The sequence below is a fragment of the Halichoeres trimaculatus genome, unplaced genomic scaffold (assembly GCF_033239565.1).
Source record: "Halichoeres trimaculatus isolate MK-OKI-2021-1 unplaced genomic scaffold, fHalTri1.1 fHalTri1_scaffold_21, whole genome shotgun sequence".
Lineage (NCBI taxonomy): Eukaryota > Metazoa > Chordata > Actinopteri > Labriformes > Labridae > Halichoeres > Halichoeres trimaculatus.
In genome coordinates this window covers 4,650,828-4,672,500 of record NW_027437199.1, presented here as the reverse complement: position 1 = coordinate 4,672,500, position 21,673 = coordinate 4,650,828, and the positions used below count along the sequence as shown (strand labels likewise).

At 41.8% G+C, this 21,673-nt stretch overlaps 2 protein-coding genes across 3 annotated transcripts in view; one reads left to right on the top strand and one right to left on the bottom strand.

Annotated features, from left to right (window-relative positions):
• Positions 1-12,535, top strand: part of srgap1b (SLIT-ROBO Rho GTPase activating protein 1b) — a 47,871-nt gene extending 35,336 nt beyond the window's left edge. Inside the window, exons 18-23 of one of the 2 annotated variants that reach the window (XM_074697909.1) lie at positions 925-1,149; positions 3,980-4,059; positions 4,398-4,578; positions 6,647-6,778; positions 8,951-9,293; positions 10,223-12,535. In XM_074697909.1, coding sequence (XP_074554010.1) covers positions 925-1,149; positions 3,980-4,059; positions 4,398-4,578; positions 6,647-6,778; positions 8,951-9,293; positions 10,223-10,684 — 1,423 coding nt within the window. In that variant the 3' untranslated portion in view covers positions 10,685-12,535. Of the gene's footprint in view, positions 1-924; positions 1,150-3,979; positions 4,060-4,397; positions 4,579-6,646; positions 6,788-8,950; positions 9,294-10,222 lie in introns of both variants that reach the window. The other variant, XM_074697908.1, reaches the window with a different exon arrangement.
• Positions 12,536-14,333: 1,798 nt separating this feature from the next.
• Positions 14,334-20,074, bottom strand: kics2 (KICSTOR subunit 2). Its single transcript, XM_074698339.1, has 3 exons — positions 19,770-20,074; positions 18,060-18,348; positions 14,334-15,562 (listed from the first exon to the last, which is right to left on the bottom strand). Exons 1-3 carry the CDS (start codon positions 19,999-20,001, stop codon positions 14,743-14,745), a joined length of 1,341 nt encoding a protein of 446 aa, XP_074554440.1. The 5' UTR covers positions 20,002-20,074; the 3' UTR covers positions 14,334-14,742.
• Between the last annotated feature and the right edge of the window lie 1,599 nt (positions 20,075-21,673).

The following is a 21,673-nucleotide window of genomic DNA, read 5'->3' as shown; positions in this document are numbered from 1 at the left end:
GCACAGCAGCATTGTTTCCAGGCTCTCATAGCCCCTCTGTTCAGAACGCTCTGATTTAGTGGGCGTGACCTTCATATGTAAATGAGCCAGCGCTGATACCGCCCCGCTCTTCCACGTCACTGAGAGCGGCGCCACGAGCTCCGAGTGCACAATGTTTAGAAAACAGAGAAGCTCGTTTACCGTAACATTACAGGCTAAAACAACAGGCTAACTGCAGCTAAAGTTAGCAACCTGAAGCTAACACAGAGACAGGGGGACACTGAGGAAAACATCTGCCCCACAGCACACAGCATTTAAAATACTCACATTTCCAGGGTCGGAGGTTTGTTGGAGGATGGTTGGTAATGCACCTGGATTCAGGACCAGTCTATTGGCTAGCCCTCTGTTGGACTGTCCAAAGTTGGAAAAGCAGTCGGCTGTGAAGTGACTAGCACACACATGCACAGTTTTACTGAGTGTAGCTGGAACATTTCCTGATAAATGAACTCTAGACACTTAGTCTGTCTTCTTCTGAGATGGGAAGCTTGTGCATGGAATTATGTGGCTGTTTACAGCCAAAAACAGAGCAGTGAGGAGTCGGTCAGGAGGGGGTTCGGGGGTATCTGCTCCAGTGGACCAATCAGGTCAGACTTGCTCCTCATTGGTCAAAAAAAAGGGAATCGCTGACATCGGCAAATCCCCAAAATCCAAACAGCTCATTTTAGGTCAGGATTTTACATTCACAAGCACTACTAAGTACAGGTTTGGTCATTAAATATCACATTTTGTGAGCCGGGAGGAAAGCCAAAGACCCACAAATTTCACTAAAAGACTTAATAAAGTGATTTTTGCATAATATGGGACCTTTAAAGAAAAAGAAGAGAAAAAAAGAGAAACGTCAAATCTTGAATCTGAAATCTTATCTTGATGTCTCCCCTTTCCCAGTCTCTCTCAGTACAGCGATGAAAACATGATGGATGCTGGGAACCTCGCCATCGTCTTCGGCCCCACCCTCCTGCCCACACCTGAGACTCTGGACCAGGTGGCCTGTCAGGCACACGTTAACGAGGTCATCAAAACGGTCATCCTGAACCACGACAACATCTTCCCCGACACCAAGGAGCTGCCAGGACCCGTTTACGAGAAGTGCATGACTGGAGACCAGTACTGGTGAGAGTCAGCTGATCGTTTTCATCTCGTTACGTGTCTCAGTTATCACGCCTCCTCTGTGTGACCTTTTTCGCTGAGATTAACCTCCTGAACTCTGATTCCTTCCCTCAAAGTTTGTCGCTGAAACTGAAGCAGGCTTACACCAGGAGGTTGGGAATAAAACCTCCTCTGTGCTCCTCTTTTCGTTCCGGTTGACATTTAATCTGTCAGGAAATTAGCAGATATGATCTGTAATAGACACGGACATTAAGCAGGACAAAGACAAAAAGGAGACGAAGCCTCGCCAGGAGAGTTGAAAGGGAGGAAAGACTGCGTGAGGTGAATTGAATTAAAAATGTGTTTTTTTTCTGAGAAATTACTCAGATAAAGAAACAGAGATGAAACACTGAAATCAGAAAGTTTGATTTAACTGTATATCATTATCTGTGATTTTTGCTAATCAACAAAAAAGGAAAAGGAAGTTGTTCTGCCCTTCTGAGTGACATTGCAGTCAGTCGTGGCAATATTTACTCAACTTGCACCAAAAACATAGTCATTTTTGGAGAAATAATTATCATATTTTCTGGGTTTTTGTGGCGTATCATTGAAAATAAACTTCTTTATCTTAGATCTTTGAAATCTTAGAGCCTTTGAACTTGTTTCAGACCAGATTTGAGGAAAACTTAAAATAAAATGTTGATGCTTTCACTTTCACAAGATCTGTTTGCATCAAAAACAGCACTCTTTTTTGGAAGTATAAGTCCCTAAATTCTCAGTGGATCAGTTTCAAGGGACAACATCCAGTTAGTAAAAATGAAGCCTATGCTGAAGTGCTAAAACTCGCTGTTCGTGAAGAATCCGCTTGAGGCTGGCTGCAGAAAGACAGGAAGTCATGTACACACCCAGTTTTTAAAAAAGACTTTAAAGGCATTAAAAACATATTTACAGCCTGGTTCAAAGAACAGCTTGGGTCTAAAACACTGATTTCACTATTGGCACAGACTGTATGGTGAATAAATTTTTTTTCTAACCCAGCGGTTTAGAAGTTATTAGGATCGTTTGATTGTCCAATCAGAGGCATGGCTCAGGTCACGTGACCACTGTGCCAATTTTGGGGATTTTTTTTTAATAATTGATTGGAAAAAGTATTTTCAAGGATGTCAGTAACTCTGATGGGCATTGCAGTGAAAGCCACATCTACAGAAACAAGATCTGATTGAGTTTTAAGACCCATCACTTTGTCCTCAGGGGGCGCCAAAATCAACTGAATTCACTTTTGATGACTGTGATGATGTATAAACTTAAAAATATGTTTTTTTTAGACTGAGTTTATCTTCTAAATGATGAACCTGATCTAATTCGTGAATGATTTTAAGGTATTCATCAGTGACTTCACTTCTTTGGAGTCATGACCCCATCAGATTTTACCACGAAGATATGACAGATATATTCTTAGATATATCAACCAATCAAACTTTATTTATACGGCACTTTTCAAACAGGACTTTGTAATACAAAGTGTTTTACAAAAAAATAAAAATGATTAAAAATAATTAAATGAATAAATAAATAAAATGAAATAACAAGAACTGGAATGAAAAGCAGAAAATTGCATAATTGTGGAAAAAAAAAGAAAACATAAGACCCCGCAATCCCTCCTCCCCCAAACCACATTCACACACACACACAAAGATATAAAAAGGAAATTCTGACAGAAAACAGAGTTAGAATCAGAGGACTGAGCAAACACCATCTTGAATTAAAATAAGGAAACACAAGAGCTAAAGCTAAAAAAGCGATTAATTAATTAATTAAAAATAAATAAATAAAAATAAGAAATACTAAAAATACTAACGGGTAAGATGATTTAATGTGTACATACATAAATAAATAAAATAATATAACAATATATAATATATAAATAGGATGGTTTAGACTTTCTGGGAAAATATTTTTTGTGAATTGCAAAACAAGAAGTCTGGAATTTAATTTAAACAAATTAAACAAGATAAAGTTTGATGAAACTGGAGAGAAGTCAGGGACAAGTCGGGGAATCTAGTGAATCTAGTGTTTTCTGTAGAGAGCAAAACGTGGTACCAAAGAAGTGTCCACACACACACACACACACACCTTGACCTTGTTGAGGATCTTTGTTTGTTTTTAGGGATGTGAACCGTGCTTTGCATCCTAAATAAACCCGCCAAAGGCTCCAAATCTGATCTTGAATCAAGTCCTTTTATTCTTATTTTTTGGGGGAATCTAAAACTAAACCAGCTTTGATGTAAAACCTGATAGAAGGACGCCATCAGCCTCACAGTTTAAGGGTGCGCCCCATGTAAGGAGGCTATTTGTTGCTTGGCTTCCCGCATTTCCTGGTGGTAGAAGCAAAATGTTTCCAGTATTTTCAGTCAAATTTTTAAGCTGTCTTTCATATCGGAGTTTGCAGAATATTTGATCGGTTCCCTGCAAACAGGAGCAGCTGGAGGCTTGCTGTTGTAGCCCCAAGTTTGGCACTGCTTCTACTTTTTTCATGCTTTAAAATGTTTTCAGGAGTTTAGTAAGGGAGAAGGGTTTGAGGATCTGAAGACAGAGGTTTGAGACCCTCTTTAGTTGGTCAGACCGGAGTCTGTCCTGCAGTTTTTGCTCTCCCCTCTCTGTGCACTTTGAGCTGATCTCCTCTCCCCGACATTCTGCTGAAGCTGCATTGTTGCATAAACCTCCTCAGACTCTGAATAGCAGCCTTGTCTCCATCTGCGCGAGCGTCCTCCTCCCTTTGTTCCTGCTCTGAATGGACAGTGTGTGTACAAGTTTCAGCACCTCACACCTCTTCTTCTTCTCCTCCCCCCTGCAGCGAGAGTCCGTTCAGCGAGCCGGGGGCGCTGGAGGAGGCCGAGCCCGACGGCGGCACCGAGACCCAGACCAGCGACGAGGGTACGCTTGACCCCTGACCTTCACACAATCGCCCCCACAATCCCATCCCTCCATCTCCTGGTGGAGAAGGGTTGCTACGGCAACAGCAGCCATGGAGACATCTCACATTCCCTCCCTCCCTCCCTCTTCCCTCCACACCCTTTATCTTTGCGTCTCTTTATAGTGGAATTAATAGAATGAGCGTTTTCCGATGCTCTGTTCTGATTGGTTGGAGAGTTAATCCTCAGAGACGTGTGATTGACAGGTTCATGTTCACCTCCGTTTCCATGCCTGGCTCTAATCTCCGTCTCCCATCTCCACCCTCCTCCCCCTCTCTGATCGTCTCCTCTCTCTGGCAGAGGGTGAGGCTGTGGAGGCGGTGGCCAGGTTCGACTACGTGGGCCGGTCGGGTCGCGAGCTCTCCTTCAAGAAGGGAGCGTCCCTGCAGCTCTACCAGCGGGCGTCACATGACTGGTGGGAGGGGCGGCTCAACGGCAACCACGGCCTGGTGCCTCATCAGTACATCGTGGTGAAGGACAGGCGAGTGCAGAGTGTTGTTCTCCCAGTGTGTCTGAAATAAGTTCAGATATTTTGGTTCAATTGTGTCTTTGGATTCAAACCCCAGGAAAAAAATGCAGAGATGACGCCAACGCCTGATTAATTAAAGTCCCTGTGGGGCGCCTTTAGCTGGTTATAAAACAGGCTGACATTAATAAAGTGGCCTCTGTAGGATCTATAAATGCAAATATGATCATCAGCTACATGACGGTTTATCTTCTACATGTCTGTATTTACCACAGGAGAAAGCACCGGAGAAAAAGCCAGAGTTATTTTACCCAGACAAATCCAGAGTGAGTGATACATTAGACTGTTTAAAGAAAGCAGCAACACTTTGTCCACAGGGGGCGCCAAAAATGACTAAGACTAAATACACTTTAGGACAGTAGTTTGGTTGGAGAAAAAGACGAAGAACACAGCGCTGTGCTGCTGTACCTGATTTATGTAATATACTTCATCAACAATAACTTTGGTGTAAACATTATAACTACATCAGCTATAAAATAAAAATAACTAAAGGTGTGTTAAAAGAAAAGATTTGTGCACGTAGAAATAACTGTCAACTCAAAGGGTCCTCTTTGATATCAAAATAAAGGGCTGTTCTCAAACAGAGCCGATAAGTAAATATTATTTCCACACAAAAGACGTAAACTTAATTTTGAATAAAAGATTTGTAAAGCAGCAAAAAACTTTGGGAAAACAGGAACAGATCGTCCAACATGCAGGCTTCATCCAAAATAAATCCAGTGAGATGTAGTTCTTTAAGTTTAAAGAGATCCAAATTTTATTGCTAAACAAAAAAGTTTGTTTTTCTCTAATCATTTGAACACAAGTATGACAAAGACGACCGTCTTCCTCCATAGGTGTGCTCTCACTTAAAGGTGTGTCCTTTTCTTTAAGTAGGGCACACACAAAAAATTTATTTCAAATTTAATTAAAATGCAGAAGAATTCTATATGGATCCCAAAATTTGCTGAAAACAAAAATGCAGCAGAAAATATCCTGGCTTCATGCTACAGTTGGCTAATTTCTCCCCACAAAAAATGTAAAATGCCTTGGGTGGGCTGCAAATTATGGGCGCAAATTCATCATAATCATATTTTTTCAGAAAATTCATAAGCAAAATTATTATTATTATTATCATTATTATATATATATATATATATATATATATATATACACCCCCCCCCCAAAAAAAGTCTTTTTTTGGCTGAAAAGCATATTTACAGCCTGGTCAAAAAAATTCAAATTTAAATCCTTAATTTCAGTCTTTTCTTGTTAACTGTATTAGAAAAAAATAATTAATTAATTAATTAAATAAATAATAATAATAATAATAATAATTATTATTATTATTATTATTATTATTATTATTATTATTATTATTATTATTAATCTTTAAAATTTCAGTTAAAAAATATTTTTTTAAAAATAAAAGCATATTTTTCCAAAAACAGACATTTTGATTATACATTTTTTAACCTTGCTTACCTCCGAAAGTACCCATGCGTATTTGAGATCCACTGCTCCACGATGATGTGTTGATGAGGTTGTGTTCAAAATTATGCATCTTTAAATTTCAGGGTATTAATTCAGAATGAGTTGAGCTGAAACAAGGGGCAAAAATATTATAAAAGAAAATGATTCAAGGTCATAAGAGCCACTTAAAAAAAAAAATTGAAGGTGAAGTTTATTTGAAGTCGAGGTAAATGCCATATTCGTTTTTTTTTGATCATTTAAAACATTAATTATTTGTTGTAAGGCTCAGAGAAGAACACAGGTGTGGAGAAATAACAGTGTGAGAGCTGTAAACCTCCTCAGTACCTTCAGTGTCTCATTTGAATCATTGACGAGCAGCCGTGATGGATGTGAGTGGATTTGTGGCCGACCGAACTGCACACCTTGTTGATTAACGGACTTCATGGACTGAGACACTCACTAACCGCCTGCTATTGATCACTTAATTGATGATTGGTGTTTTGTGTTGGTTCAGCTCTCCTGTTCCCTCACTGATACGTCCTGATTGAGAGCGTGTGCTGTCTGTCTTCAGGGCCGACGCCATGTCCGACACGCTCAGCACCAAGGCGGACAGCGACGGAGGAAGCAGCAGCACGGACGACAAGCGATCGAGGAGCGAGCTGAGCTCCCCGACTGATATCAGACCACCAGAGACCTACAACAGGTCTGTCATGTAAGACAGCTTCCATTATCACCAGAGGAGGGAGGGCTGCTCTCAGCGGCAGAAAATATATGAAAGTCATTTTACAGCTCGCTCTGTCACCTCTAAAAATACCTGCGAGCATCATCCGAGTGTCATCACAGCTGCTTCTCATGTGACTCACTTCCTCCTGACGCTCCGCACAATGCACGTCTAACAAAAACCATGAGCCGGGTTTCCAAAGATAGAGAGCTGATCCACGAGAGTCTGTGCATCATGGAAAACATTTTTCATCTGAGAATCAAAAAACAATAGACCTTAAGCATTAAAACTGATTCCTTATGAGGGAAAATTAAATAAAGGTAATTAAAAAAATACTGTTAGAAAAAAAAGAGTATAAGATCCTCACATAAGAATCTCTCACTTGCTTCATGACACATTGAAGGGGAAGGTCTCAAACTCCAATGTCTGTTCATAGCTCCACCCCTTTTTACAGGCCTCCAAAGGGCTGGCCAATCAGAGCGAAGGGGTTCGTGAAGCAGGGAGTCTTAAAGAGACAGCAGCTAAAACAAAGTGTTTCAGACTGAGCCTGAAACAAAGGTTTTTTAAAACACCAGATAGAAAATAAAGATTTTCTTGAGCTTGAAATAACGACTTAAAAAAAAAAACATTTTACCCCCTCTTTAAAGGTAGGGTCCACAAGAATTTTGGTTCCTTGTTAACTGGACTCCTCCTCCTTGGCTGCTACCTCTAACTGTAGCTACGTGAACACATTCACTAGCCTAGCAACCACCTGTAGCATCGCGTTTCTACATCGGAGAGACTCGAGAGCCGTGCACCTGACTTAGCATGTAAGCACAAGCAAACCACGGATTTTTGACACATACCTGGTTAGCAGAAAGCTAACTTGTGGCGCTCTTTGTCCCTTTCTGCTCTCAAGTCCAGGCAAGTTTTACCTTTGATTAGGAAAATGCTTTATTTGTTTGGTATTTTGTTTCACTTTGGTTGTGTTTTTCTTCCTCCCTGCTATGTCCACTATCGTAGCCGCTCGGATTAGCTTCTTCCACTTGCTATCATCAACTTGTAAAATCACTTTTTCACTGGGTGCGATGTCATTGGCTGATGTTGCCATGCCAACTCAGTGCCCAGAAACGTCCGGACACAACCAAAACATCAACACACAGGCAGAGGAAGGGGTTGATGCAGACACAGACACTGACACACATGTATAGAGGCTCATACAAAAAGATTCAGCAGAATTATTCTTGTAAAAATTGACATTATAATTCCTGCAGACCCTACTTTTAAGAACAAATAGACACTAAAAAAGTGTTTTCTTTATTTTAAAGCAGACCATGTTAGCTACTAGTCAACAGCTACCACAAGTAATAGGAACCGGGAATAGGAACCAGCCACTCAGGTTGTCCCTGTTGTTTTTCCTTAATGGAGTCTGGAGATTTCTGAAGGCAGAAAAGGTTAAAAATAGCCGTTTAATCCCCAACAAAAAGGTATATCTCTGTTGGGATCCGATCGGTGATGTTTTCAAAACAATACAGGAACAATCTACTGAGGCAAATCCCAAACTTCTTCCTATTAGACATCAAATTAAAGCCTGAGATAAAAATATCCATACACTTCTCTAACTAGTAACCAGTGAGCCAAAAAGTCTACAACCTCCTTCATCATCCAGAACCATCATCTCTGCTTTCATCGCGTGCTGGAGCCCATTTTTTGTGCTCCCACAAACCTCCCCAGCTGACTTTGTGCATCATTACACAGCAGCGAGCTGGCATGCCATCATGTGTGTGGAACTCCTCTGCATATTTAAGAAGCTTTGAAAGTTTCTTCATTTGATTTGAGTCGACTGGAGACTTCTACAAGTAGAAAGAGGGGTAAAAATAACCCTCCATTGTTTCAGGGCTCTTCCAGCTGAAGGATAGTATTGTTTTAATGTGAAGAGCGCGCCACGTGCATGAAAAGTGAATTACCGTGTTTTACATTTGGGTCATGAAGATTTCTGTGGCTCATTTTATAATTTATGGATTAATGTCAAAGGAATATTGTTTGAGTAAAGACATAAATATAAATGTAAACGCTTGTTTTAGAGCTACAGAGGAGATTCATCTTCATCCTTTAGATTTAACCCATCATGCGTTATCACCATCAGCTTAAAGTCTTCGTGCGTCTTTCCAACAGTCACAGGAGGAAGCGAACCGACGGTTTATTCCGCCGCCCCCTCGGCCGCTCTAACGACAGTCACTGCCACGGCAATGGGGGGGTCATGGAGCGGAGTTCCCCGCCCGTGACGGGTCACTTCAGTCCCAGGGAGCTGCTGCTGGGACGAGGGCAGGGTATGACTCCGCCTCTGGACAGCCCTGAGCGCCGCCGCCGCTCTGCTGCAGCCGTGACCATGACGGTGAGCCGACATGATTCGCTGAGGAGGCCGGAGGACACGCCCATCCGGCGCTCGAGCAGCGGGCAGCACGGCTTCAGCGACTCTCACCGATCCAGAGGGATGGATCCTGATACACTGGCACAGGTACACACAGATATGATATACTTACCGTATTTATTCTAATAAAGGGTCAACCTGCTTTTTATAAAATTTATTTTTTTAACATTTTTAAGATTTTAAATGACGAAAAGGTGCAAAAAGTTAATGAATTCTGCTAAAGTCGGCTTCAACCTGCCGCCACAAAACAGGCTGTAATGTTTGCTGTGTACACGCACCTGATTAAAAACACACATTTACTAATTTAATAGCTAATAACAGGCTCAGATTGTTATAATAAGAGTCTGACAGCATCATGAGTAATATTCCTTCATGCACAGACCTTTTTGTTAAGAGTAAGATGCTTATTACAGCTGTTTCAATCCTCTTTTCAAAGCCCCCACCAAACCCCATTCACAAAAACACTAATTTTATCGTAAAGAACACAAAACACAGCAGCTCTACTTCTGCCTTAATTTACTAGTTTGTTTGTGTCTTTGTGTGACTTTGGTGCATAAAACTGTCAGATTGGATCATTATTTTGATATCTCTGAAGACATAATTGCATAAAATAACCGACTTATTCAACAGGCATCTCATGTGTTCTGCATGGTAAAATCACTGTTTTTCTGAATGGGGTTTGGTGGCGTTGGAAAAAGAAATGAAAAGGTGTTTCATGTCCTAAACTGTGCAGCAATCCTGTATTACAGAAAGGATTTAAGCAACTGCCAAGTAAGTTTAGACTTATAAGGAAGCAGATTTGGGGTTTTGGTGCAAAAACAAAGAACACAGGAGAAGAAGAGGAAAGAGAAGGAGAATGTTTTGCTTATTGGTTAAATCCCAGATCTGATGCACAGACTGTTCTGTCTCAGTAAAAGTATAAAAGGACCTTAAATGAGTTGAAAACAGAGAAAAGAAGTTAAGATCTGCTCAGCTTGCACCTCCTCTTCCTCCTCTTCCTCCTCTTCCTCTCTCAGGACATCGAAGAGACGGTGACGGTGGCTCTGGGGGAGCTCAGGCAGCTGGAGCGGCAGGGCTGCCGGCCGGCTCCCGACGTGGTGCTGGACACTCTTGAGCAGGTGAAGAACGGCCCCATCACCACCTGCTCCTCTGAGTCCCCCTCCCCACACAGCACCCCCAGCACCCCAGGCACACCCGGAACCCCCGGCACCCCTGGGACCCCCGGCACTCCTGGTACACCCGGCACCCCGAGCCCCCTGAGTCCTCTGAGCCCCATCAGCCCACTCCCCGGACCTCCACCTGGACCTCCAAGGCCGACCAACCCGTCCCCTGACGCCCTGGGGTCCTTCAAACCCGTTGCGGCCGCTCGCATCGGCGCCCCCTTGAGGCCTCCTGCTCTGCGTCCTAAACCTGTGGTCCCACCTAAGAGCAGCACTCCACCTCTCCCCTCGCCGCTGGACAAATCCTGCACCATGTGAGCCAAACCAGGCCGATTGTGAAAGGCCGAATCAGGCCTACCCGGGCCAAAAATGGGCCAGACGAGGAGATCAGGGTACTGCTTAGTGTTTATAATCAAAACAAATGAGGGTAGAAAGGGTAGGAAGGAACAGAAGGGTTTTAATGTAGTAATAACTCTAATATATGACATGACCTATGATATGATATGCCATGATATTTATGTGTCGTCAGGTTGGTGTGTACTCTCTTGGTGTGTAGGAGTTTCCTTTCTCCATGTATCGAAGCATTTATCAAAGGTTAGCTAAAAGAACTGCTGATAAAGAGACACAGGAGCCAGCGTGGGCGGAGCTTCCTGACCTGTATATGAAGAAAGAAACGTGGGGAGTGTAGTTCAGCTCCAGTAAAAATGTAGTTTTAAGTGACGTGAATGTTGGCTGTACTGTCATGACGGTAGAAGAAGAAGAAGAAGAAGAAGAAGAAGAAGAGGAGGCTGTCGAGGTGTTTTTTTAGAGACTATCACGATCGGCTGCTGTATCTGTGACGAGAGACTCGCTGAGGAAGAGAGGACACAAAAACAACGTCTCAACAATATGTGTGACTGATTATAATTTATTTTTCTATTCTGTTTCAGCTGCTAAGCTCACTTGTACACCTCAAACCACGAAACGCCTCCTGAGGTCGTCAGTGACACCAAACTCACATTATTTAAACCTGAATGTTTCCAGTATTTAAACGACTGTTCAGCCATCTTATTGAATGTTCGGCGTGCCGCTCGTTCGGCGGCGCGCTTAACTTTTTTAACAGCCTTCTCTTGTGTTTTATTGGAGAAAAACCTGCGCCCAGATGGAGCTTCAAACAGGGTGAGTTGGGAGGTGGAGGGAGGGCTTGGACAGAACTTTTTCTGGGATGGTAGGTGTATGATTTTGTTCCTGTGTGTGTGTGAGTGTGAGAGAAGGAGAGGAGAGTGTGTGTCCTGCTTGCCTGCCCTTGTTCTGCTCTCTTGTAAGTGCAGAAGTACTAGAATAGTGATAGATGATAGATTATTCATGCCTGCCTTGAGTGCCAGAACACGCGAGCGCAAGTTTGGGGGGGACAAACGAGTGCAAAAAGCATGCCACTTTCTATGTGTGTGTGTGTGTGTGTTGGGATAATAGTTTACCTGCTTGTGAAGTCACTGAAGTCACTAGTTAACCTTAAATTCACAATAAGCTAACAGGGTGGGGCTTTGTGTGTAAACGCCCAAAAAAATAGTAAAACACTTGAACAGCACACTGAATGTGGCCTCTGACGGGCTGGTAACTTTCTGTGAGCGTGGTGATCCAAATGAGACATGACGTGCAGAGATGGGTGCACATCTGTGTGTGTGTGTGTGTGTGCCTGTGTGTGTGTGTATGTGAAAGTGCCTTTTTTTTAATCCTTGTCTTTTTTGGGGGGAAGTTGTGAATCCACTCACGCATGTCCTGAAACGAAGAGCAGCAGCACTCTGAATGAAATAATCATAAAGTGTTTAGTAGATTTACTGAATTATGAATTCTAGCATTAACCCATTGTGACATTGCACTTTGATGTATAGGATCGTGTACTTGGCATGTAGCATCATAACATGTTGGTGCATTTTAACTCAAAAAGGGAGGTTTCTTTGAATGTGTTTCATAATAAAGGAAATGGTTTTTGTCCGTTAGTGTTGCCGTATTTGAAAACTGAGCTTCCTAAAGATGAGCTCATATAGCCAAATGGATTGTATCAATGTGTTGTATTTATATTATAAATAAATCGGAATAAATTAGAAACCAAGTCATTAACTGATGGAACCTTTCTCTAAATGAAATGTCGCTAAATGTTTGGTTTGAACACTCAATAAACCTCCAGGTGTGTTCTGTAAAACACCGGCTTTGTCACGTCTTTGAAAAACTCGAGAAGAGTGTACACCCTGAACGCATCACCATTTAAAATCACTACAGAAGAGTTTGGTCCATATTGACATGTCAGCATCACACAGTTGCTGCAGATTTGTCGTCTGAACATCCATGATGAGAATCTCCCGTTCCACCACATCCCAAAGGTGCTCTATTGGATTGAGATCTGGGGACTGTGGAGGACATTTGAGTACAGGGAACTCATTGTCATGTTGAAGAAAGCAGTCTGAGATGATTCCAGCTTTATGACATGGAGCGTTATCCTGCTGGAAGTAGCCATCAGAAGATGGGTACACTGTGCTCATAAAGGGATGGACATGGTCAGCAACACAACTCAGGTAGGCTGTGGACTTTTTTTTTTCTTTTTTTTCTTTTTTTTCCTTTTTCATCCTTTTTTGTTTTTCCTTTTTTTCTTCTTTTTTCTTTTTTCCCCTTTTTTCTTTGTTTTTTCTCTTTTTTCCCTTTTTTTTTTCTTTTTTCTTTTGTCTTCACTTTTTCCTTTTTTCTCTTTTTTTCCTTTCTTTTTTTCTTTTTTCCCTTTTTTCTTTTTTCTTCTTTTTTCTTTTTCCTTTTTTTTCTTCTTTTTCTTTTTTCCCTTTTCTTTTTTTCTTTTTATTTTCCTTTTTCTTTCTTTTTCTTCCTTTTTTGTTTTTCCTTTTCTTCTTTTTTCTTTTTTACCCTTTTTTCTCTCTTTTTCCCTTTCTTTTTTCCCTTTTGTCTTTCTTTTTTCTTTTTCATTTTTTTCTTCTGTTTCTTTTTATTTTCCTTTTTTTTCCCTTTTTTCTTCTTTCTTCCTTTTTCCCCTTACTTTTCTTCTTTTTTTTTTCTGTGGACTTTAAAACATGCTCAGTTGGTACTAAGGGGTCCAAAGTGAGCCAAGAAAATATCCCCCACACCATTACACCAGCAGCAGCAGCCTGAACCGTTGATACAAGGCAGGATGGATCCATGCTTTCATGTTGTTGACGCCAAATTCTGACCCTACCATCTGAATGTGGAGCAGAAATCCAGACTCATCAGACCAGGCAACGTTTTCCAATCTTCTATTGTCCAGTTTTGGTGTTGCTGTGTGAATTGTAACCTCAGTTTCCTGTTCTTAGCTGACAGGAGGGTCACCCGGTGTGGTCTTCTGCTGCTGTAGCCCATCTGCCTCAAGGTTGGACGTGTTGTGTGTTCAGAGATGCTCTTCTGCAGACCTCGGTTGTAACCAGTGGTTATTTGAGTTACTGTTGCCTTTCTATCAGCTCCAACCAGTCTGTCCATTCTCCTCTGACCTCTGGCATCAACAAGGCATTTTGTCCCACAGAACTGCCGCTCACTGGATATTTCCTCTTTTTGGGACCATTCTCTGTAAACCCTAGAGATGGTTGTGGGTTAAAATCCCAGTAGATCAGCAGTTTCTGAAATACTCAGACCAACAACCATGCCACGTTCAAAGTCCCTTAAATCACCTTTCTTTCCCATTCTGATGCTCGGTTTGAGCTGCAGCAGATCATCTTGATAATGTCTACATGCCTAAATGCATTGAATTGCTGCCATGTGATTGGCTGATTAGAATATTGTGTTAATGAGCAGTTGGACAGATCATCAATATTTGTTTTGTTGAGTCTTTTTTCAGTCGATGAATGCACCAGTTTCTTTTGCTTCCTATTATATCCTGCAGTCAGTGAATGCATCACCTGTAATGGTTCTCCCTGCAGTGTGATGTTTATATTCAGAACTAAAAGTTAAAGTTTGTTGTATTTCAGGAAAAATACGACTCCAGTCAGCGCTCACTTGTTTCACATTAATCAATCATGTCAAAGCTTTATTTGAAGGAATCTCAGTCATTTCAAGCTATCAACTCATAACAGAAAGGAAACAAGTTAAAAACATTTATTAATGCCAAAATAATTAAAACACTTGATCCATTTTAAATAAAAGAACCCTTAAAGCACCAGCAGTATTCTGTCTGTCCACTCTTACACTGAACAATCAGAGTAAAATCACAGAGGAAATGAAATTGTGCGTCTTTGGTCTGGAAAATTAGATTCGCAGCAGCATTAAAGAGCTGCTGGTTGGACCGCAGTGCAGAGATTAGAACAAAATAAAATCTGATTGGATGATTCGTCTGAGAGAGTTTGGGAATCTTCATCACAGCACCAGGTTTGAGTTCTCGTGTGTCAACCCTTTGAGCCTGGTTTGAGGGTGCTGAAGGGTTTGGAGTTCCTCAGAGAGCTGGAGATCTCCTGCAGGAAGGCGGCGATGTGCAGATCCTTCTCCGACTTCTTACCGTCGAAGATCACCACCAGAGTGAAGTGCGGCTCAGGTCTGGTCAGGTAGTACGTGCTCTGGACTTTGTCGTCGTAGAAGTGGACCACCTTATCTAGAGTGTTGAGCTCAGCGGCACGGTCGCCCATCATCATGATGACGTTAGGCCAGTGAGTGAGAGGCCGCTCTCCTGACGGCAGCGACACCACGGCGGGGAACTGCTCCACACCCTTTGGTGCCTCTCTGTAGGAGTGTGGGTGGTGGTAGCCGTGTCCCTGAAAGCTTTCCAGGCCCCGGTTATCGAAAACCAGCGACACGTTACTGGCGTCGTGTTTGCGGATGAAGGAGCAGATCTTGCCGTGGTAGTCCAGCGTGGTGCGGGCGGTCAGGGCTCTCATGTCAGCGGGCGCCGTCTGTCGACTCAGGGCTTCATGGAAGTAGAAGCTGAACTTGGCGAGGAGCGCCGCTTGGAAGCGCTGCAGCCACGTGTAGAGGTGTGGAGGCTGCACGGCCTTCTGGGACTGACTCCCGAACAGATGTTTACGTGTTTCTTTCTGCCGCTGGAACAGCTGACCCCAGGCCGTGATCTTGGAGTTGGCGCCATGCAGGCTGAGCAGAGATGGGAGAAAGTGCCACTCTGAGATCTGAGCTTGGCAGCGCAGCAGCTGGGTCACTACGTCCACCTCCGTCTGGAAACTCTCCTCCACACGACCCAGGATCGGGTGATGGAACCTGGTGGAGGGAGGAAGAGGAGGTCAGAGAGCAAGGATGTGAAAGTGTCACCAAAAAGGAAAGTTTGATTAAATGAGGGAAGTGTTGTTGTGATTGAAATGAATGAAAGTGGGATTAATGAAGTGAATGAAAGGATTTCAGCATAATGAAAGTAAATCCTTGTCAGAAAAAAAAGTATAGGTTAGGACGGGGTACCTGATTGTTTCCTGATTTGGTTTATGGTCAAAAAAGAAAAGAAAAAAAAGGACGAAATTATAAAAGGAGGACGTGGCGTCAGGGATTGTGTGGAGAGGAGATCGAGAGGGAAAAAGACAATGAAACAGGCGTGCCGATGAAAAGGGCTGGGAACATAGAAAAAAGTAATAAACTGACTGAACAAAGGTGAAATGATCTTAAAATAAACGTCCCAGAGGTGGTTACTTGGGTGTGCTGCTAAATCCCCACGGATCCCTCGAATTATCGCTTCCTAGGACCAGGAGTGCGCACAGACCAGCGGCTGGGTGGATTTAAGTTGTTTCCAGGGTGGTGAGAATGTTGGATTTTTGCATTTTTTTCCTGGTATACCAGTGTTTTTCTGTTGATCGATCATGTTTTTTGGTGGGGGTTTTGGGTTTTTTTTTCCGGTGTGGATTACTTTCGGGCTTAAGAAGATTCACTACGGCTTTCGTTTGGGAAATGGACCCACAAACTGCCTGAAAGACATTTTAAAAGGACAAGAGGGATCATTTTCGTTAGAAAGGCATTTTTGCTTTATTTAGAGAGGGAAAAGACTGTGTTTGGGGCTCTGTTTGTGGAAATATTTAAGTTTGAGTTTCATTACGCGCCAGGTGCGCAGGCGAGGCGTTCTTTGATTTTGATTAAAGTGATACTCCGGGATGGAACAAGTTGGGTCCTATCACAAGGTTTAGGGCAGAAATTACCCCTACAGCAGTGTTTTTGTGCAGCAGAAGCCCAGGGCGCACCAAACACCCCCTCTCTGCTCCTCTGCAGGTTTCCTCTGCACTCAGACGGGGCCATATTTTACTTGACCAAAAACACAAATAAACGGACTCCCACCAAAAAAATCTGATATCTGTCTGCATTCACGCTTTATTTAGAGAATTTTCAGCGCGTTACTTTCACACAAAAACACTGCTAAATAATGCTCTAGTTCTCATCGTGTCGTAAAACGGCGCTACCTCCGCTGCAGAGCCACAGCTGGCTACGAGGCGCTGGCCGCTTAGTGTATCAGTCCGCGCGCGGCGTGTCAGATATAAACAAACGCAGGTAGTCTGCCAGGACGAAGAGACACGATGAGAACTAGAGCCTCATTTAGCGGTGTTTTTGTGTGAAAGTAACGCGCTGAAAATTCTCTAAATAAAGCGTGAATACAGACCCATATCAGATTTTTTCAGTGGGAGTCCATTTATTTGTGTTTTTGGTCAAGTAAAATATGGCCCCGTCTGACTGCAGAGGAAACCGGCAGAGGAGCAGGGAGGGAGTGTTTGGTGCGAGCGCTCTGGGCTTCTGCTGCACAAAATCACTGCTGTAGGGGTAATTTCTGCCCTAAACCTTGTGATAGGACCCAACTTGTTCCATCCTGGAGGATCACTTTCAGAGTAAATTTTTGTTTGATTTTAACACCGTCTCGTGAAAGTTCATTGATTTCATTTGCTTAACCTCTGTTATTTGGTCTGCTTAAATACGCCTTTTTTGGGAGAATTTATCAGTTTCCTAAAAGTTACCCCATTAAGTGTTTTAACGCTGACTCGTTAAGGGTTGGGTTGTTACAAGGACAAAAAGTTGCTTTGAGTGACAGAGCGACTCTGATAGTGGAATAAGGAACTTTCAGCATGAGCCTTTGTCCTCAAAAGTAATTTCACACCTAAAAGTCACTCCTAGAAAAAAGCGGCACCCAGGCTGAAAATGTATTGGATATTTTTAAATCCAAAAAGCAACCTCAGCTTGTTTTTGAGGTCGATATCCCTCCGCAGGTCTACACATGAGAAAATCACCTTCACCCCTCAGTGCACGGTCAATTTAGTGATGTGTGCTGTGTCACACTGCGACCTGCTGCAGCTTTGTCAACAGCTCAGCCGTGCGTCTATGTTCCTGCTACGACTGCAGGACGTATTTCTGCTGACACGTCTCCAGGGAGAAGGCGTAACAACGCGTCGGCCAATTTAATCGAAAAGTTTTCCTCCTCCAACCTCAATATGTCACTCTCTACTGAACAAGTTCCAGCTTTTAACTCACTAATTTCTTTTGTGTTTTTAGAAACGAGGTCAGAGCCAGCAGCAGTGGTGGTGAAAGCGATGGTTTCAAAAACAGGAGACCAGAAATCTTGAGTTTTATCTGGAAAATTAACTAAGGGAAAAATGCTTTTTGAGTGATTCTTTCTATGATTGAGCCTAATTTTCATTTTAAAAGTTTGTTGTTGGTGAAAAAAATTGAATCTACTGAGTCTTAAGACATCTCAGGCGTTTGTGTAAGATGAAACTTCAAATGTGTCACACACTTGGTGCTGTATTTGTGCAGGACAGCCTCCAGTATCGTGACCAGCTCCTCTGAGTTGATGCTCTTCTGGCTGCCCAGCGAGTGCATCTTCTCGTACAGGTCGGCCATCTCCATGCGAGCCTGCGTGAAGTGGCAGAGCTGCTCAGAAAGGTGTGACAGCAGGTCCTCCAGGTAGGCTGCGGAGCCCGGCTGGCTGTGACGCCCCATCGACATCACCTTCCTGAGCTCGTTGTATAGAGAGGTGTAGATGGTGCGGATCGAGTCTTTGCGGCTGAAGAAGGACTGGCCCCCTGCAGAGGGAGAGGATCAGGGATACAGCTGGTTAGAGTGAGAAAAACAAGTGGATAGGCCTGTCACGACAATCAATAAATCAATTAACCGAACGATAAATAAAAACGTCCTCGGTAAGTTTGCCAGCCTCGATAAACTGACACGTGCATGCATGTTTGTTTTTCTCCTCTCTTTCGTCCAAAGAGGCTGAATGAGAAGATGGCTCACTACGTCTATCTTTCCTAACATCGGGGTGCATAGGTTCTATAGTGGATTTAGCGGATTTATAGCGATTTTTTATAGCGGAGTGAGCATCTGTCAAAAATGCGATCTTTGGGGTGAAGATGGGGCTGCTCGCGCGTACACACGGAGAGAGCTGAAGCGAGCGTCCTGAGGGGTAAGGAGGAAACACACACTAATATGAGTGATGGCACCAAAGATACGGTTCTTAAGCAGCCTGCCACAGTCCCAGTGTGGGAATATTTTGTTTTTTATCAGAATGAACAAAGTGTGAGCTCATGAACACCAACGAGCTGATATGTCGCATTTGTTTGTAAATAGTGGCGACGAAGAAGAAGAAGAAGGGGAGGTGCAGCGGAGCCTTGTTCTTTGACAATCCGCTCTTACTGAGGCTTTTGGTCGGCAAAGGAAATAGAATTAAAAGCGCCAAATGGTGGCGCTCAAAGACAGCTACATTGCCAAAGAAATGCAGCCCTTCAATACGGTTAAAGCCAGAAATGTTAAAAATGTTTGACAGACAGTACTGATTGACTGGGAAAAAGTACATGTTACGAACAATTCAGGAACTGTATAAACTCCCCATATTTAGGCTATAGTTTTATTGTTTTTTTGGGGGGAGTTTAGTTATTTCCTTAGAGACAGGGTCTATGTTTTATTGTTTTTGATAAGTATTAGTCATTTTTATTGACATGTATTTTTTTCTAAAAGAGAGTCCATTTCATTTTCATTGTATTTTTTTTTCTCTTTCTTGTTTGTTAAATTTATTATATTTTTTGTTTTATTTATTTTATTTAATTACATCAATGAAAAAAATGGGAAAAAATCAAAATAATATTGACAATAATATCGTTTATCGGCAATAATATTTTGGAAAAATATCGTCTAGCAAAAATTGTTATTGTGACAGGCCTACAAGTGGAGTTAGAATTAAATGGTTGAATCAGCAAGCTTCTTGTGACACGGCGCCATCTGGTGTTAGATTTGTGTTACTTTTTATGCCTTCAATTCATTCATGTTCAAAATATGGTATATAATATATCCACTTTTTTGATAAGCCTGCTTAGTTATAATTATTTAAGACATTATATATGGTTTTTGGTAGTCTTTATTTAAATATTGATTAAAAAACAAGTTCACGAGAAGGAAACAAATAGAAAAGCGGATTCAGACTTAAAGAGGTAAAGAAAACCGTTATATTTACCCATCTTCTGTCCCAGGAATGTCATGTTGTGGTACGCCTTCTCCGCCGCCGCCAGGTGAGCCAGCGCGGCCAGGAGAGCGGCCCAGATGGCCCCGGCGCTCTTGCTGCTGTCCTTCTCCTTCTCCACGTAGTCCTTGGCCCGGTCGAACGAGAAGAAGCCGAGCTGCGTGAAGAAGCTCTCCAGGATGGCCCGCTCCCTGGGAACGGGCCGCAGCTCCTCCACCTCAGTCATGTGTCCGGAGAGAGGCTCCTTCAGACTGACCGGATACCGGAGCGACGGCGAGCTAACCGTGCTAACTGACCGTTTGACCACACAGTGAGGAAATTATCATTTTAGTAACTTCAAAAACAAAATGTTGGCCTCCTCTGAGACACTCTGACATTTTTTCTATATGTGCCATCTAAAATACACCACCCAAAGCATTTAACATGACTTTCAAATAACAAAAAAGTGCCTGTACCAGCTAACTAGTTAATCAGCCGGCGCCATATTGGCTACGCGGATGTAAATACTACGGAAAGTGAAAGACGCCAAAATAAACGTTCGGCGCAGCACAGCTAGATCAACGATAAACTAAACATAAAAATAAAGATTTTTAGACACATTCAGAGCTGTGTGTGCTTATGTTTGAATATGAAATAATTTATAAATTATTTAAAAATTAAAAAATATTAAATGATCAGAAAATATTGTAAAATGGTGCAGATATGTTTTTACAAACATTTCAAAACAGTTAAAATGAATCAGATTATTTATCAACAAATGATACACAATTTTTCTACAGGAGTCAAATATTGTGAATGCAAAAAGATATTTTAAAAATATGTGGACATTTACACATATATAAGTCTATGTATTTATTTATAGATGCATATACATTTATACTTCTAGAGACATATGATAAATCAAAGTAAATTTCAAAACTTTTTTGTATATTAAAGCATTTTAAAGTCATTGTTACATGGTTAGACTTAGTATTCATTTACTGAGTCTAGTCCGATACATTTTAAGATTTGTTAGTAACACGCTATTTCCAATTTACATAGCTGTTGTGAAATAACAGTTTAAACATACAAAACAAAGCTCAACAAACAAGTTTGCTAATCAGTATTCTTTACACAGATGTGTTTCCTCCTTTCCTCCGTTTTCTAACACATTTAGACATCTTTTTTGGAACACTCCACTCATTTTTGGGTCAGCAGTCAGTTTAGATGATACAGTACATATTTTGAAGTAGCTCATTGCCAATGGCAAATCATGATGTGTATTTCCACTATCATCTGACTTTTTTATCCTGATGATTAATTATTTGAGGTTCTTGGACTCCTCTGTTAAAATTTTATCGCTGCCAGTGAGATTCTTTAACATTAAAGTAAGATTCATGAAGAGATATAGAATTCAAATAAAGACATTTTATGTCAAACCAGATTAGCTGTGGTGGAAACATCCACAGTCACGTAGGGACTCTGTCAATAAGTCTTTGTAAAGCTGCTAATTTAACTGGATCATGGCTGAAAACAGAAGTAAAGACGACATTTAGGATGTTACAGACGATCTTTGACGTGGTTTGTTGGTCTTTCCACCAATTGGATCCAGGCTAAAATAACCCAACACTGTTTTCATCAGTTGAATGCCAAATACTATGGCAAACCAAACATCACTGAACTCTACAAAGCACCGTTTGTCTTGTTTTTATAAGTTTTCTAAGAAATCCCATTTCATAATTTCAAAGTAAAAGATCTGGTGAATATGGCCATCAAGAAAGATGAAACATGAGTTTGTTTTTATGTCTTTACTATGATTTTTTTTTTTTAAATATGTTTTTATTTTTTCATTATAGAGATAAAACAACAAGAACAGAACACAGGCACATAGGTTCAGACAGGTATACAACAGAAAATCA